This window comes from Lissotriton vulgaris, chromosome 4_1 (genome assembly GCF_964263255.1).
Source record: "Lissotriton vulgaris chromosome 4_1, aLisVul1.2, whole genome shotgun sequence".
In the NCBI taxonomy this organism is placed as follows: domain Eukaryota; kingdom Metazoa; phylum Chordata; class Amphibia; order Caudata; family Salamandridae; genus Lissotriton; species Lissotriton vulgaris.
The window spans coordinates 582453389-582471952 of record NC_141691.1 but is presented as its reverse complement, the minus strand read 5'-3'; the positions used below and the strand labels follow the sequence as shown (position 1 = coordinate 582471952).

Here is an 18564-nt window from a genome sequence, read left to right as displayed (position 1 = left end):
GTGCAACACAATGTCACAGCGATGGAAGTGCGGCAAAGTTCCGGTGCAAAGAAATAAAAGACATGAAGATCTTCCAGAGGTGGCACGCTTCTCCGATGATGCAAGAAGTGTTGAGCAGATGCGTCAACTGCAGCAGCAACACCCTTGTTCAGCGATGCAGCAACACCCTTGTTCAGCGATGCGACAACAGCTTCAGCTGCGACACTTCTCTGGCATTTGCGAGAAGCTTCCTCATGATGCGAAAACTACAGCAGCGGCATCCTTGTTCAGAAATGCGACAGCAGCAGCTCCGACGGTGGCGCGCTTCCTCGGGGATGCGAGGCGCTTTCCTCGATGCGGTGCAATGAGACAGCGGAGAAACCCTTGTTTAGAGATGAGACGGCAGCCACAGCGACATGCTTCTTCCTTGTTGCGAGACACTTCTCTTGATGAGGTGAATACGACAGTTCCAGCAGCAGTGAAGGCGACACGCTTCCTCTTCGTTGCGAGACGCTTCTCTTGATGCAGTGCAATAGGATGGCTCCAGCAGCAAACACCCTTGTTCAGAGATGCGACTGACGCGCTTCTTCCTCGTGGAGTCGCGCTTCCAGCTCCTTGCGACACGCAGTCATCTCAGAAGGCCCAAAAACAGCAGCAGGCAATTCCAAAGAACTCTGGGGAGCTGGGGGTTGAAGTCTGTTGTCCCCGAGACTTGAGGAGGCAAGCTCTTTACCAAGCCCTTGGAGATACTTAATAAGTTGAAAATAAAGTACACAAAGTTCCTTTCTCCTTCCTTTGGCAGTCGTGCAACCACTGCAGGCCAATCCCCCAAGCAGCACTTCAGCTTAGGGATATTCTCTCCTCAGTTTCTTCAGGTTCCTCTCCTCAGCAAAGGATTCTTCTTGTAGTCCAAAAGTGATCTAATTTCTTGGGATTAGGGTCCCACTACTTATACCCCAAAATAGTTTGTCCTCTGAGGGCAGAGGGGCCTTTGCCAAGTCCTAACCAGTTCTTGAGCACTTTGTTTACAGGACTCCTTCCTTCTTTCACAGTGCAGGGCAGAGACATCAGACAAGCCACAGGAGGTGGAGCCAGCATTGTAGAGAGAAAGCCCAGCCCTATTCAGGTCCCAGGTGCAACTCCTCCCTCCCATCTAGATGCAGATCTCTCTATTCAACACTGGGCTGCTAAGCCCGTCTCCTGAAATCCCCCAGCCATGTCACTCACATACCCAGACAAGGAATACACAACCTAGCAGAGGTAAGACTCGACAGTTAGGCAAGAAAATACCTACTTTCTAAAAGTGGTATTTTCAAACACAGAATATTAAAACCAACTTTACTAAAGGATGTATTTTATTATTCTGAGTTCAGGCATACTAAACTCGAATTTCCACCATGCTCTGAGTCAAGTTAGGATTATAAACATGAACTAATCTAACAGCCCACTCTGGCCTATGGATAATCGGTAGCCTTGCAATAGTGAAAAACGAAAATGGCTGTAATTCGCTATTAGGACATGCCACACACATCAGGGCGTGTCCTACCTTATACTTACAATGCACCCTGCCCATGGGTCTACCATAGGGCTGTCGGATGAGAAGAAAAGGGAAGGGTTAGGGACTGGCAAGTGGGTGCACTTGCCCAGTCAGCATGGCAGTACCAGACTGCACACAGGCTCTGCAATGGCAGACCTTAGACACATTTTACAAGGCTGCTTCTGTGGGTGGCACAACCAGTGCTGCAGATCCACTAGCAACATTTGGATTACAAGCCCTGGGCACCCCTGGTGCACTGTACTAAGGTCTGACAAGTAAACCAAATAGTCAATCATGGAATCACCAAATCAATACATTCATTTACAATAGGGAGCACTTGCACTGTGGCACTGGACAGCAGTGACAGTGCCCAAAGAATCTAACACCAGCAAAAACACGAGGCAACAAAAAAAATGGAAGGGAAACCCACGCCAATGGTGCCAGGTCTAACAGCTTTGAATTATTTTAACAGACATTTTCAATACACACCATGGACGGAAAGTGGAAAGCAGCATTAGTAAGTTGTGGTGTCAAACCTTGGCCCTGGCACTTCATGAAAGAATACATGCGATCAGGGCAAATGCAGCCAGTCACAGTGAAAAGGAGCCAATGGATGATGTGGGCTGAACCCTTGCCTTATGATGTGATGTGTGGAAGCAAATTGGATGAATGTATACATGTTTATTCTTTTAATTAAAAAAAAGGGTGCAAAAAAATACAAATTCGCTAAAATAAAATAAAAAAAAACTACAAACAACTTTAAAAAAAGAAAACAAAATCAGGGCGGTCTCAAGGCCAGACCTAAAAAGGCAAGAAAACAAAATGAAATCCAGTTCATTTATTGGATACTACTTCGACATCAAAAAGAGATCCCACCCTACTAGCTGTGTTAGAAGAAAATTGTTGCTTGCTGTACACAGGGTACTCCTATGGTCACTCAATGCACACCTTAGAATCCTCGGCCAGCCATTTTGGTTTCTTAAATGGTTTAAACCCGAAAAGTCTTTTTAACATTGGAACGTAGAAACACATGTTTTAAGTAAAGTGAACAAGCAGGTTATCATGAACATTCAGACCACAATCAAATCTTTGAAGAGCTTTGCTTCAGAAATGCTGGAGTTATGAACAGTTTCAAACAACCACATTACGCTCCTAAAATAACCCTATTCCTCCCCCCATTGACGCTGCCACCACCCCAAAGACCGGTATATTCTCATCTGTTAAAATATCATTCATTCAGTATCTTTACGTTCGACTTTGCTTGTATTGCTTTGTGTTAAGACTAATTACCAGGTACAAGATATTAACGATCAGACCTCTGCAACTTCATGTTTTTTTTTTTATTTTGTAATATCAGTCCGTGATTGTGAGTGCCATACATTTTAAAGTGCTTTTATCAAATGTGACTTTATATATTTTTCCATATTCAATTTAGTGAACAAATGCATTTGTGTACTTTTATACAGTCATGTTAATTGCATACTTGGCATTTCTAGCTGTGCTCAACACTAGGTAGCAAACGTTTAGTTATTTTATAGGCTCATTAAAGAGGATAAGTTAATTTCATGCATACAATTAGCACACCTTCCTTCCCATGAACATATATTTTCTTTTCAATAAATATGTACAAAAACACTCAGTAAATTCATCGTCATCTTCGATAGAAAGTTCTTCTTGTTCCACGACCTAAAAAGGAAAGAAGGCAAAAATGTGGATTAAAACGTATGCTCCGAGTATGGCAGCACTGCACTACACATCCTTCTCCCAAGCTCTTCAAACTCAACCAGGTAAAATTCACGTCTCAAATGACAGACTATAACAGCCCTGCTGGTCTCCACCTCCCATATTTTTGCTGGGGCTCAACTAAGATGAAGCAGAGAGGAGGGATGGCAACAGCAAACTTCTCTACATCAAGGCCTGCATTAGTGCTGGTGGCACTGGGTGCAACAATCTTTTTTGGGGTGCCCCCAACCCCTCCATGATCTCCTCTTTGGATTCCCCAACTTCTTCTCAGCAAAAGGGCCCCTCACCTCTCCATTCTCCTCTTCACGGACGTTTCACTTGTTGTGAAGTGCTAGCAAAGGCTGGCTTCACTAATCCACTCGGCTATCCACATAACAGATCTGTTCTTTGCAGCAGGCATATGAACCCTCTGCTCTACTTGATGGCGAGTCAAAAATGCTACTAGACAAAACTCTGATCTCTCCTCTAGCAGGTACATTTATCACGAGAGATCAAAACATTTGTATTGCTGCCTGAAAGCAGGATCACAAGGAACTCTATAGTAGGTGCCTTTAAATCATACGTTTTGGCCAAACAGCGCTCAACTGAGGTCAGTGAATCCCTCCCTATAAGTCAAGGAATGGCTTGTGAGGTAGGTATTAGTATTTTTAGGTCTCGCGACCTATCAATGCGCGCAAGAGCATTGAGCGGAGCGAGAATTCAAGTGCTCAAAATCCTCGTGAAACCAAGGGTTTCGTTCGTGCGGTTTTCTTTAAGTTCACGTGGCCACAGGCAAGCGCTTTTGGCCCATAAACTCGGATCCCCAGCTCCAGCACCTCCCCTCTCTCTCCCCGCAAACACAGCCTTACTTGCATTTCTCCTCCCCCTCCCCAGCCAGCTTCCCCCAGGCCGTAGCAGCACTCCTCCCACACCTTTGAAGTGAAGCTTAGCTTCACTTCAAAGGCCCCTGCTGCTTCACACCGTGTTGCATTTCTCCTCCCCCCTCCCCTTCTCCGCCTTCCCTCCGTCTTGTTCCTTTTTTTGCAATGTTATATATCGCACACTCGACCCAAAGGTTATTAGAGCGTTTTACAAGGGTACCAGTTATATTACGCAAAGATGCATTCATTGTTTGGTAGGCACTGGGGAAATTAGGTGATTTGCCCAGAAACACAGGATGCGCCGACCCAGACTCGAACCTGGTTCCCTATGACTAAAGACGGCAGCTCTGACCGCTATGTCATATCCTGCTTCCACCACTTGTTTATGTTAGCGAGGTCCAACAATTTTGTGGCTACCTTGGTTTCAGTCAGCAAACGTTCGCCCCACTGTTGACATCACAAGCCCAGAGCAGGACCCGGCCTCACTTAAATACAGCGAACAGAAACACGGATCCGTGCAGCGAGAAAGAGGCTAGTGATGTGTATTGCGCGGTGTAACACAGGGGCTAAGTAATGCGTGCTGTGCCGTGTCCTGCAGGCTCAGGACTTGTGCAGTGTGCCGTGTCATGCAGTACTGGATAATGCACAGTCTGCCGTGTGGAGCACGGCTGGGTAATGTGTTTTCTGTCATGTAATGCAAGGCTATATTTCCCCTGGCGAGGTGTCTACTGCCACCACTCTATAGTGGGTTTGAAAATAGCTGCCAGTTAAATACATTCTTAGAATATAGTTTAGATGATGTTCTGGCAATTTTATTGTGTACAGATGAGATATTTTCATCGCCCCTGTCAGAGGCTGCGCGCGCTGCTTTCTCACTTCAAATGTTTGTGGTAAAAGCATGAAACTGCAGTGACGCCTCATTCGGGGCCCAGAGCAGAGGGTGAAGATGGTGAAATGAGGCTACAGATCCCAGCACAGAGGGAAATGGGGGCGGCATCATTCTACCGACCTCCTCTTTTGCCCATTGTTCCTCAACAGTCGGGCCGACCTCCAGAGACAAATGGCGGCCATGGCCAAGAGTGCTCGGTCTCACCCAAGGCTGCACCCGGGAAATCAGGCAACTCAATCCAGAGCAGGACTTAATATAAGTTTTAATCAGTTTTACATAGCGAAAACTCGACCTAAAGGCATTGGAGCGCTTCAAATGAGCACTAGTTACGTTACACAAGGACACAATCATTTTTTGTAGGCACAGGTGATTAGTGATTTGCCCAGAATAACAGGGTGCTGAGCCTACGCCAAGGCTCAAACCCATTCCCCAGCGCCAAAGTTGGCAGCTCTGGCCGTAACGCCACATTGAGTTCAGGCATTGGTTCTTTCTAGTCTAGACTACGGGCACTCACTACTCTGGGCTTTGCAGTTCTACCTGCTGTGGCCCGCTTTGTTACTGGACACAAGAAATGTGAACGCCTTAACGTTGCAGTGACTATCGCATGTTTGCTTTCTGACTTAATCAACTGGCCGGCATCTCCTTTTAAATGCCAGGTTGTCTGGATAGCTCCTGCTCTGTCCGTGTGTGGTATGGGTCCTGTTTCACAAACAATTTGTGAATCTGCACCCGCACCTTTGCACCGTATGTGTACAGATGTAGAACATTGCTAGTTGTTTCAACCCGTATTCTTACAAAGTTCCAATTCGCGATTGCATCTGCTCTAGATGGATGAAAGGCGGAGCTAAAATGGTAAAGATTTTCATCTAGAGACCTAACTCATTCCAAAAACAAGCACTGGCGTTGCCAATAGGTCTCGCAGTAGGAAAGTTGGAGCTATTACAATTGCAAATAATGCCTTTTATTTTTGTTTTCATTTTAAAAACATAAAGGGCTTTGTCATTTACAAAACCAATAGCTCCAACTTTCCTACTGCGAGACCTATTGGCAACGCCAGTGCTTGTTTTTGTTGTTGCATATATTGTAAGAAGGATGGACAGAATGCAGAATAATGTCATACATTCACCCCAGTACAGAGATCTGGGCCTAAATCCATTGTTTTTTACTCACCTTGCCATTCCATTTTGGACCCAGCCATATGCAAATCAGTCTTGACCCTGTGGCCAATGGAACAGTCCAGCCCGAACGGCCAGGCCTGGTCCTCCCTGGACTGGAAAAATGCATCCTAGGACCAGTTTCGGGCTTTCAGCTCTTATCAGCCAGGATATCTTGACTCCAATGGCACGGGATTCACGTTTGAGCATACCCGTCCCACTTTGGGGTGACAAATGCGAAAAGAAAGGCACAGGGTCAGACTGATTTGCATATGGAAAGGTCTGAACTAGGGTGGCAGAGTGAGCTAAATAGTGATGGATTAAACCCAGATCAGTTGACTGGGGGTGAGTGGTTGCAATGTTAAACACTCGGTCCATCATCCCCTTTAGTTTTGCATATATTGTATTAACTTTGTTCTGCTCCTCTCTAAATTAGATTAGCAGCGCCACCATATGGTAGCCATACCTGTGCTGCTGAAAATTAAGTGCCTGGCCGAGAATCGGAAACCACAGGCTCAAATTAAGCACTACCTACACTGTAAACACATAACCAACTGCAGTACTGTGGAGGAGTGTTCCATCTAGAACCTGTGTTTTCACCTCATGGCTGCTTCTGATGGCCAACGGCCGTCACGTGCACTACCTTTGTAGTGCTGCGCACGTCTGTTGGCCGTCGCGGCCCCGCCCGGTCAATAGAATGTTCCGCACTGGGGCAGAACGTTTGGATCAGTTAAGGGGTTAAAACGTGTATGTCAGCATGCATGTATATGATGTAAATGGGACCAAACTGGAAAATCCAGGCATACTTTGTGTGTAAAGGCAATGGATTGTACTGCATTACTGCAGGCCACCAGATCCGGGTACAGATTTCCGAAAATGAAAACTGGGGGATAGCAGTTCTTTAATTTGAGCCGGTGGTTTCCGCAGCTCAGCACCTGGCTGGGTCCCGACATCGTGGTGCCCCGGGGCGGCCCTGCGTTAGAGGTCTGCCTGCTGCGGGGGATTTCAGCGAGGCCTGGCATGGCTGGGGGAGGCGGCTCGAGCGGACGGACAGCCCCATCGAGGCAGGGGACGTGGCTCTGCACGGCGTTGAAGGCGAGCGGACGTTGCCTGGGCTGGTCCTGGTCTCTGCTGGCTGTGGGGAGGTGGCCTGGGAAAGCCCGGAGGTGGCGCTAGGCCGCACTGGGCCGATCCGCGCGAACCGCGGCTTGTGGGGGCGGGGTGTGCTCAGGAGAAACTGCGAGGGCCGGGCGGAGTGGTGGCGGCTCTGCGGAGGCTGAGGAGGCGCTGACACTTGCGGCCCGGGACTGTGGCTGAGTGCTGGCCGAGGGAGAGTGGCTTGGGACTGGCTGCCGTGTAGTTTGCTGGCCGGTGGTGGGCCTGCGGGACGCCTGCAGCACTGCATTTCTGCCCTTCGGCACTGGCGGTGACGTTTCGCGGTGCCGCGGCCCGGCTCTCCTACCATTGCTGTATTGCCTGACACAGCGCCTGGAGGTAATGTGGCGCCCGTAAACTGATTGGACGGTTGGGGCTGCTGGAGGCCTGGGGGAGTGCGATTGATGCCCGACTCCTTGGCTGGAGGTGCTGCTTATCTGGCTTCTGGTGCTCCCACTCCCTGGGTGTTGCAGCCGCTTGCCCTTCATCTTCGCAGATACTGCCCCAAACAGCTAGTGTGGCCTGTGCTGGTTGGGACGGTCTGCTGGCGCTATGGGCAGACCTGAAAGGAATCAGCCCAAATTGACTTCAGATGCTAAGAAGACTGCGATGTCGGCCTCGGAGGCCCCTCCAGACGCAGAACCTGCTGGGGCGTCTGGGGGCGCGCCAAATCTAGAGGCTGTGCTTGTGGCCTTACAGAAAACATTGCAGTCCATAGAAGGCATCATGGAGGCAGTGAATCACAGACTTAATTCATATGGCTACACAATTTGAGAGACAGAATGAACGGATGGGAGAGGTTGAACAGAGAGGGTCTGCCACTGAGGATGGTCTGGCTACCGTATCCAACAAGGTTTTCAACATGGAACGAGTTGGAGGTCATCCAGGCTAAAAATGAGGAGTTGGAGGGGCGGTCCCGACGCAACAACATCCGCGTCACATGACTGCCGGAGTCAACCAATGTGGGCCGTATGGAAGAGTTCATGGAACGATTGTTGATTGATATTTTTGGAGCGGATCAGTTATCCCGAGTGTTCATCGTGGAACGGGCACATCGCTCTTTGGCGAAACGACCAGTGCCTGGAGCGGCGCCCCGTCCTATCATTGCCCGCATACTCCATTACAAAGACAGGGATTTGATTCTGCGCCTGGCACGGGAGAAGGGCACTATAGACTATCAGGGCAATAAACTTTAATTTTATCCTGACTTCACGGTCGCAGTGCACACAGAGAGGAAAGAATTTCAAGTGGTTAAAAAGCTTCTTAGGGCGGAGGATATCCCATATGCCATGCTTTATCCGGCCCACCTCCGGATCGGGGCGCCATCTGATAACATTTTTACATCTCCTAAGGCAGCCATGGACTATGCGAAGAAGCAGAAAAAACGAAAACGAGACTCCAATGCAGCACAGGACAGGGAGGAGGATTTGCGTGATGAGGTTGCGTAGGTTCAAGTGCTTCTCCAGCATAATCGATATTCTTGGTTGTACCGGTTGGGGTATTGCTCCACGTTAACGCTTCCCTCTTATAGCTGTCAAGTTTGTTCTCGTTCACTTATTCTGGTGGGTGGTGGACATGTGAGACTTTCCACTTTCAGCTGAGCCACCTATGTCCTGGCTACAGATTCGTGACTGCTGTGCTGCTTGTTTTACTGTCTATTGGGGCTTGGCAGATGAACTTTCTCACTACTGCTGGTGGGTGGTGGGTCGGAGCGCCTTTGCCAATTCAGTGGTGACGCCAAGGCCCTGGCTAGGGACTTCTGCTGCATTGCTGTTTGATAAGCTGGCTCTTGAGGTTAGGCTGCTGGACCTCTGTGCTATCATAAAAGACAGGGATGTGCCGGACCTACAGATGAGAGCTAGGGGTTGGCTATTTGCTGGGAACGATCTGATGCACTGTTTATCCTTCTGTTCCTGGTTGTATGCTGGCTCACACTGACAAATGTACTGCTGCCACCTATTGGGTGCTGCTGGAATGTTCTGGTATATGTCGCGGCGCCGGGGGGACAGGGATGGACGTTTAGACTAATTGCTCGATCCACTCCTGCTTCCTTCACTAGTGGGAGTTGGGCACCTCTACGCCCCCACGTATGGGAGTTCCCCACAACCTGTTTGGTGCAATGTTTGGGGTTTGGGTAACGTGGGGTTGGGGATGGCTTTGGCAGGTTGGGGGTGCTGAAGTGGGTGGGGGGCGGGACTCTGGCTGCCATGAGTTTCAGTCCTGGGAAGGGAGGATGGCTCATGGGGATGCACTGAAAGAGGGCCTGTTATGTTGTGTTGGGGGCTGCCTCGGGCGGGACTTGGGAATGTATACAACTATCAATGCTTACTGGACGGAAAATGCATTTGGGACCGGATGGATAGGTATATGTATTAACTCTTATTCTTTGTAGGGGGGGGGGGAACACTAAATTGGATAACATGGAATGTGCGGGGTCTTAACAGACCTCAAAAGACTAGGCAGATGCTCGCATATTTGAATCAGCATGCAGTGCAAGTTGTCTTTCTGCAGGAAACGCATCTTAGCGGGCAGGCGGCTGGTGCAGTTGCTTGCCGTTGGGCCGGTACCAGGGTGGCCACCTCCTATGCCCGAGGCGTTATGATACTCATTAAAAAAGATGTCCCGTTTGTGAGTCTGCATGAGCAGGTGGATAAGGAGGGTCAGTATATCATTTTGCATGGTAAACTGTGCGGTACGCTAGTCACAATGGTTAATGTGTACGGGCCTAACATTGATGACCTGGATTTCTATGTCACGTTGTGGAATAAGGTTTGTCAGCTGCCCCCCTCGGCGGTTATTTGCGGAGGGGATCTGAATGTAACGCTGGATCAAGGGTTGGATAAAAAGGAAATACGCCAATCATCTATGAAGCGTGCGTGTGGTGCTGTCAGGGATGGAATGGAAGTGCTGGGACTGGTGGATGCGTGGCGTCTGGGGCATCCGGGTGTGAGGGAGGGCACCTGCTATACTTCAGCGCATGACACCTGGTCGAGATTGGATTATTGGCTGGTGACGAAGGATGTGAGTGGCTGGGTGGAAAGGACTGCACACTTGGCTCTCACGCTCTCTGATCATGCCCCTGTGCTGATGGAAGTTCGGCTCCCGACACATGCGCATGTCCCATTTGCATGGCGATTGCCTCCAGGTGTTTTGAAGGATCAGGTTCTGCGGGAGAGTTTGCGTGATTCGATTGAACTGTTTTTTGATAAGAACGTTGGGTCAGTGTCCAGTGCGGGTGCGATTTGGGAGGCGTTTAAGGCGACTATGCGGGGCACATGTATTGGTATGCAGGCTGGGGTACTTAAATCGCTCAGGGATTCTATGGAACGGCTGGAGCGTGAGTTGCTGTGTGCGGAACGGCAGTGCGAGCAGCGGCCCTCCGAACAACTGCTGGCTGACATACGCATGAAGGTCTCTGAATACAACGAACTGGCTGATCAGGAAGTTTAGTATCTATCCAAACGCACTAGAGCACGATACTATGGTGAGGGTGGTATGCCTAGTCGTGGGTTAGCGGATAGGCTAAAGGACCCCTGGGCTAAATATTGCGCAGTGCAGGAGATCAGGGAGGGCGATAGAACTGTGACTGATGCGGAAGGTATCTTGGACTGTTTTACCCGGTACTATGCCGACATGTACGCATATAAAGACACGGCCGACGAAGGGGACATTTCGGAATATCTTGAAGATATCACACTTGTCTGGCTCTCGAAGGGACAGCAGGACTTTTTGATGCACCATGTCCCGGAGGGAGAACTGAGGGATGCGATTGCGGCTCTGCCCAACGGCAAGGCTGCTGGTACGGAGGGCCTACCGCCTGAATTCTATAAAGAGTATGTGGATTTGTTACTGCCACATCTGGCGATGGTGTTGGAGGAGGCCTTTGAATGGGGGCAGCTGCCAGCGACGTTGAGGGAAGCTCTGCTGGTGGTACTCCCCAAACCAGGTAAACCGATGGATAGCTGTGAACACAGATGTTAAGATTATTGCCAAAGTGCTGGCCACGCGACTACAACTGCTATTGCCAGTAATGGTGCTGCCGGACCAATCTGGCTTTGTACCGGCACGCTCCACCACGCATAACCTAAGAGCGCTTTTTGCTGTCCTACACCTACTCAAACCTGATTTAGCTGCGGTGGCGGTCCTATCGGACGCTGCCAAAGCCTTCGATTCGGTGGCCTGGAAATACATGATGGCAATACTGCATCACATGGGTGTGCCATTTTTTTTACGTCATTGATCGCTTTGTTGTACACTAATCCTGTGGCCCGTGTACGGGTGAATGGGCGAGTGTCGGAACCATTTGCTATACAGAGGGGCACGAGGCAGGGGTGTCCACTGTCGCCCTTATTGTTCGCAATTATCTTGGAGCCCCTGGCCTGTATTCTGCGCCAACGGCACGCGGCCTCAGCTCTATGTTTTCGTCTCCGCTCCCTGGCGGTGTCCATGTACGCGGACGATATGGTGCTTTACATTCGAGAGCCAGACAGATATTTAGAGGGGGTGCTCAGGGAATACGTGCGGTTTGAACGTTTCTCTGGACTGTCGATCAACTGGGGAAAGTCCATAGTGCTGCCATTGACGGACATTACACGCCTGTTTCCATTAGAATTTCCTTTAGATTGGGCTGAAGAGCCTGTCCGATATTTGGACGTATGGATACATAGAGACACCCAAGAAATGATTCGGGCCAACTATGGTGTGGCCCTCTCCAAATTAGAAGACCAAGTAGCGCGCTGGATTCGTTGGCCCCTGTCTTTCGCGGACCGAGTGACTTTGATCATAATGGTGGTACTTCCCAAGTTTCTATATTATTTTGTCAACATTCCGCTCCGCTTGACGTCTAGTTTTTTCACAACGTTGCAGACACTGCTGATCACCTTGGCGTGGGGTGGGAAGAAGCCACGAGTGAATTGGGATACCCTGACCAAACCATATGAGAGGGGGGCTTTGCAGTGCCCGACATGAAGTTGTACTATTTGTGTGCACAGGCGCATTTTGCCTCGTACTGGATCTCGGCGCCACCATATACGCCCCACGTGGCGATCGAGGCGGCAGCGTCGCATCCATTGCCACTGAAAGCGATGATTGTAAACTCACTCCGTATATGAGATGGGCGAGGTGGACATGGTGCAGTGCACGGTGAGGGCGTGGCGAAAGCTGGGCAGGCGCGCGGGTTCCTTGCCTCTTTATGCACCGGGCATGCCCTTGCTATATCATGAGCATATATCGGTCTCGAGTGAGTTGGGGGTTCTCCACTTGCTATAGGATGTTGGCATCACCACAATGGGGGATATCTTCCCGGCGGGCCGCTTTTTGGCTTTGCCGACTATATTGGACCAAACGAACAATGGCACTATGGCTACCTTCACGTATGTCCGGTTACGAGCTGCAGTGCGCGCTCATTTTCCAACTTTCCCGATGGAGCCGCCCACGCTGGCGGCGCTGCAGTTCCTGTATACTGCTGCTCCTCGAGTCAAACTGGGTTCGAAGCTGTACAAAATCCAACAGGATGAGGAGTGCGGTGTGGATGAGGCTGCGAAGGCTAGGTGGGATGCGTGTTTGCAGGAGCCGCTGTCGGAGGATGAGTGGGTGGAGTGATGCGCCATGACCAGGAAATTTGCTGTTAATGGGAATTTTAGACTCTTGCATTATAAATACTTGCAACAATGGTATTATTCGCCAGAGCAGCTTTTTAAATTCGGTCTGCGTGAATCGTCTGTGTGTGTGCGCTGTGGAGCTGCAGTGGCTGATTTTCTGCACCTGGCTTGGATGTGCCCGTGTGTGTCTAGGTTCTGGATAGCTGTGACTGAGGCATTGACTGCTATGACCTCGGAGACCATTGAGGCAACTACGCGTGTATGCTTGCTGGGTATGGTGTCTGGTGTTCCATTGGGAGTGAGACGGTTGGTGGCCCTGGCGCTGCAGCTAGCCAAGCATGGAGTGGCGACATGCTGGGGGGGGGGGGGAGAAGAGCGCCGGAGGTGAAGACTTGGCTACAGGACATGGCATACTGTCGAGATCAATTGACATGCTATTATGAGGAACTACCAGCAGGCTCCCGCCCCCGCGATATCTGGGAACCGTATACCATCTATATGCTGGAACAATAGTCTGATGACTAGTTTAGCCCATATTGATGACTGAGAGTTGCTCTGCTTTGGGGATTGCCAGATTGGAGGTGGCACGCTGCTGGCCAATCCAGTTTTCTTACCTGCTGCTTTGGGCTGATGCCCTTGGACACGCGCTGGTTGCCTGGTCGGTGCTGTGCTGCTGAATGCGATGCTTCTGCCTGTGGTTGACCCCCCCCCCCGTCCTATTGCAATTCCTAGGTTCCCTTAATATGTGCCTTGGCGACTATCCTGCTGTGACTCTTTCCTATGTAGCGAGGCTCCCTCGCGTCGTCTGTTGTCCCATGCGATATTTGCACAATTGAAGTACTGCGCGGGGGGGGGGGGTGGGGTTGTTGTTTTTAACTGTTGCCTATTGTTTCTCTTTTTAAAAACAAATGCAAAATGAGACCTCAGATGGATTCCTTATTGCTCACCCAAGTCCGGCTCTGAGCTTTGTACTGCTTAATGCTGCCTGATACGCCACCGGGCCTTTGGCTATCGGTACTCTGGCTGCGTGACCCATATGTGCTTCTGATTCAATGATTGCGGCCGGCCCGTTGGGTTGTGGGCCAAAAGCTGTGTAACTGCACCTTCATGTAATAAAGGTCTTTAAAAAAAAAAAAACGTCAACACCAGCACTTATGAAAGCCTGCCACATCATGGTGCTGTTGGTCTAATTTAGAAAAGAGCAAATTGGTTTATTAATTTAGAACTACCTTCTGCCCCCTAAGCAATTCGTATAGCTTTGAAGGCCTGGAATATTCCGAGTGTTCATGCTTACAGGGGTGTGAAGGTCAATATATAGGTGCTGAATTGCTACAACCTCATACTTGCAGGAGATTTAATCTTTTGCGTAAACGAAAACCTACTATAGGCAACTACTAAAAGTAAAAAAAAAAAATTTTAAAAAACCCCTGAAAGGCATTATTCTTGTTCCAAGCCTTGCAATTTTCATCGACAGTTTCTTTAGAATTTCAGAAGGCGATTAACAGCTTTACATGAGCTGTGAGGCCAAATGAATGATGGTCTCCTCCACCAAAAGAGGCTAGAACTGGCCTTTCCCATGCTACCAAAATACTAGGACAATTTCATAATTCAGTTCGTGGACTGGGAAAGAACCGAAACAGACAAGGGTGCTACTCTAACTCGCATATGGAAGATCCTGTGGATGCATTAAACCTAAAACGTACAGTAGATGGGGCAGGGGCAGCTCTAGGCTCATGGCGGCCCTGGGCAGGGAGCGTAGGTCGGGGGGCCCTGGAAGAGGGGGTCCGGGCAGAGCGCGGACGCCAGTGAAGAGGGGGGAGGGGGGGGGGGGGGGGGGTCAGGGTGTTTGGAAGTGAAACAGAGCCGGAGGCCACCAAATCCCTACCAGGGGCAGTCACGCAAATATGTATTCATCCTCAGTGGATTATTATATTAAGGATATATATTGGTGTGGTGGCCCCTGGGGTTTGGGGCCCTGTGCAGGTGCACAGCTTGCACATGCCTAAGGCCGCCCCTGGATGGGGTCTATACGCGGCCCCAGTTACTAGAGGCACTCTTGGTGTGGGATAAACCGAGCTGTTACAACCCTGAAATATTTTCAACGTGAATGAGAAGGATAAGAGTCTGAATAGGAGGTCCACTTCCGCATCAACCACGGGGCGTCACTTGTTCCTGTACACACATCACTGAGGAGTGTTAAAGTCACAGTCACTGCCCGGTAGTTCTATACCGGTACCACGTGCCAGTTAATCTACACAAATGTCAAGGTAGGCAATCCGATACCCTGGAAAGGTTGTGGGGTGCGAGTAGACCAGCTACATTTTCTCAATGATGTCTTTATGCAATTCACACACTCCCAACCAATGACACTTTGCTGGAGGATAGATAATCCCACGGGCACGTGGCAGACCTCGCTCCCTCAATATTTGAAAGCTCTTCAGTCATTGAATTACTGCATTGTTTTTCAATCTTTCGCTTTTTTGCCAGTCAGCATATCTACTGCTCTGTTACTGACCCCCCTTCCTATGCCTTAAGCTAGAAGAGGGGGATGGGGTTGGTCAACACTGATATTTTGAGGGACAGAGTAATCTTACATGTTTTACTTTCCAAAAACTACCCTCTGTGCATCATTATTCATTTGTACCCAATGACATAAAATATTCCACCAAATCTAGTGCCTGTTGAGTGCTATAGGAGGATTTAACACCTATGGGTCATTAGACAATAGCCAACTAAGGGGTCCGGGGGTGGTTTGATCATTTTACAACCTTGGGGGTCTGAGCCAACTAGGTAATGTGGGCAAAAGACTGGGCTAACCCACTTCGTTGTACATCACTGCTCTTAAGATAGAAGTTAGGATTAATTTATCTCTGACGTCCGGTGTGATGGGAGGCCTGGAGCGGAGGGGTTTCAGTAAACTGCTCTAGGCGATTGTGGGATCACAGTCTCAATGTGGGAGCACATCCACCCTGAACGCCGCGATCTGGCAACGGGACGCAATCATTGGAGGGTCCAAGTTCAGTCGCTGCTACTTCCTTGTATGCTCTATAGTCCCATGGCGAGATCTAGGTTTATTTATTAGTTTGAGTTTTGCATGGTGCAGATTAGCGGACATAGTCATTGCGGACTGGCTGAACTGTGTCCATCTATGGACATGAATTGGTCTTTCACCATTTGGAGTAGTATGGTCAGTGGCTGAAACAACGTCAATACTGTATCTGGTTAGGGATCATTTTGGATTGCGGTGGGACTAGTACAGCATTCTAGAATCTCCATTGTGGTCAGTGTTCAATAGCTGAGTGACCCTTGTGAGGTCACCTTCTGTACATGTTGTGCATGCAGGCAAAGGGCCTGAACTTTAGATCTTTTGTTGGTCATTAAGTGTGGTTAAGGCTCCTACTATGAACATAAGAGTCTTAACTCTCCAATGAGAATAATTATGCTATTGAAGGTGTTCTATGCCAAGAAGGCTGAGCTGACTTTCAGTCAACTAGGTCACTGATGTGGACTGGTCACTCGTTTGCACTAGATCTCATAAATGCTTTGCCGCTCACGAATGTCCAACACATTAAGCTTTGTTTAGGTGGTATTACACCCAGACACTATTAAGGCCTTAGAAGTCTGCAGGTCTGACTCGTGCATGGGCACAATGCGACCTATTTTAAGTAACTGGCCAGCAATCTCAGGAAAGGCCTGAGTGGATGAAATAAATATCTTGGGGATTGTTACGAGGGAGCCGGTTCACATCTTTTGGGCCTGTATTAACCAAATGATAATTTCAGACCAATGGGACCGGTGTACTGTTGGTCAACAAACCGCTATTGTAGCCCAAGTGAGGTAAAGCAGCCTGTCTATGTTACGACAAGAACTGGGAGAGGATGGCCTCTGGGAGGCTACTGTATATGGCTACCAAGGAGAGGGAAAAAATTGTGAAATGAAATGATAATAAAGGGTTTGAAAAAGGAAGTTTGACATCGTGAGATGCCTGCATGTCTTAAGATCTTGAGGCTTTGCATGGACTTTGGACAGTGTTTTGGGGCGATAGATTTAACTTTGCACCCAGTTTACTTTTTCTCCACTTATGTGGAATCTTGGGGTATCTACCTTTCAAAGAATGGATTTGGTACATGCATCCTCATTGTCACTTTGTGGAATTTGTTTTCAGTTTGAAAAATTTCAGTAACGCAAATTTAATTATAAAATATGACTAGTCCCATTTTTCAATATACCTCTCCAGTAGGGTAACACTAGCTTTTCAAAGGAAATGGTATTTAATTTAAATTTTCTGTTTAAACTAGGCAATTACTAGAAATGTTATTAGATTTCATTTTTGATTAAAAAGAAAACCGCAAAGTGTTCAAAACTGCTTTATTTCTTTGAAAAATTATTTTCAAAAATGCAAATTTAAAAATGTTAAAACAAAAGGCACCATCGCTAATGTTAATGGTATTTTAGATATCATGCTGGTGTGATATTTCCAGGCTCCTGGGAGGGGATTCTAATGCGGTTCTAGACACGACACTGGTAGGTCATTTCCGCTACGAACACAGACGGTTGCAACAACGAATGCCAGACTGGCGGGAATGGCTACATAGATGGGGACTAACAGATGTATGGAGGGCTCTCCATCCACAGACGTATAGACATTCACATTACTCGCATCCACATAGATTACATGTTCGCACTTACTGCTTTGTTGCAAGCGTCCTGCTACTTCCGCACTACACCAAGGCGGAATACCTCGGCAAGACACTCAGACCATAACACACATGTACGAGAGAGGCCAAAGAGTGAATGTGTGGCTCCATTTGCTCCAGTTATCGAGCTACTGGTAAAATAAGTGGGGGGACGCCGTTCACCCGCGTGGTACCACGACTCGAGCCCTGCAGTACACGAGGCGCTCAAAGCATATTTTGAACATAATGTAGGTTCAGTTGCGGATGTGTTGGAGCAGTAGTAGGCAGCTGGATGGGGAGGTAAAGCGGTAAGGTGTCTTCAATAAGACACCTCAACACGGTTGGAGGCTGACCTGGGACAGGGCAGCGAGGTGCAACACGACTTCGATGAGCAGCAAGCTAAACACCCAAGATAATGGAGAGACGACGCTGCTCGAATTATGCATCACATGCTGCGCACATTCATTCAGCGGCGGATAGGGCAGGTAGGTTGCTGGCACGTATGATCTGGCAGGAGACCACGTAGACGCCTATACTGAGACTTCGGTCTGCAGAGGGAGAGGTACTCGCTACACAACATGACATACATGGTGCGTTCACCGGGCATTACACCAGAATATACCAATAATTTAACTGGGCAATGCTGACAGACGTAGCTGCGTTCCTTGGCCCTTTATTCCTGTGGCACGTCACAGCAGACCAATGGGACGAGTTAAGCGAACCACTCACGCTGGCAGAAGTGCAAATGGCGATTTGCTCATTAGCTGCCGGAAAGTCCCCGGGGCCAGACGGCTACCCGGCTAAGTATTACAAGGCCCATCAACAGGTCCTGGCACCATGACTTCCTGCTTGCAGTGTACCAAAACGCACAGGAGATTGGCATTCTCCCGGACACGCTCCGCGAGTCCCTGCAATGTGTCCCTACCCAAGCCACACAGGAAGGCAGAACTCAGGGGGTCTTATCGCCCACT

At 49.0% G+C, this 18564-nt stretch overlaps 1 protein-coding gene across 1 annotated transcript in view; it reads right to left on the bottom strand.

Moving 5' to 3' along the window:
- Positions 1-2340: 2340 nt before the first annotated feature.
- The window catches only part of LOC147722290 (uncharacterized), a 250969-nt gene continuing 234745 nt past the window's right edge, over positions 2341-18564 (bottom strand). Inside the window, exon 6 of the mRNA XM_086964799.1 lies at positions 2341-3202. Coding sequence (XP_086820925.1) covers positions 3168-3202 — 35 coding nt within the window. The 3' untranslated portion in view covers positions 2341-3167. The remainder of the gene's footprint in view (positions 3203-18564) is intronic.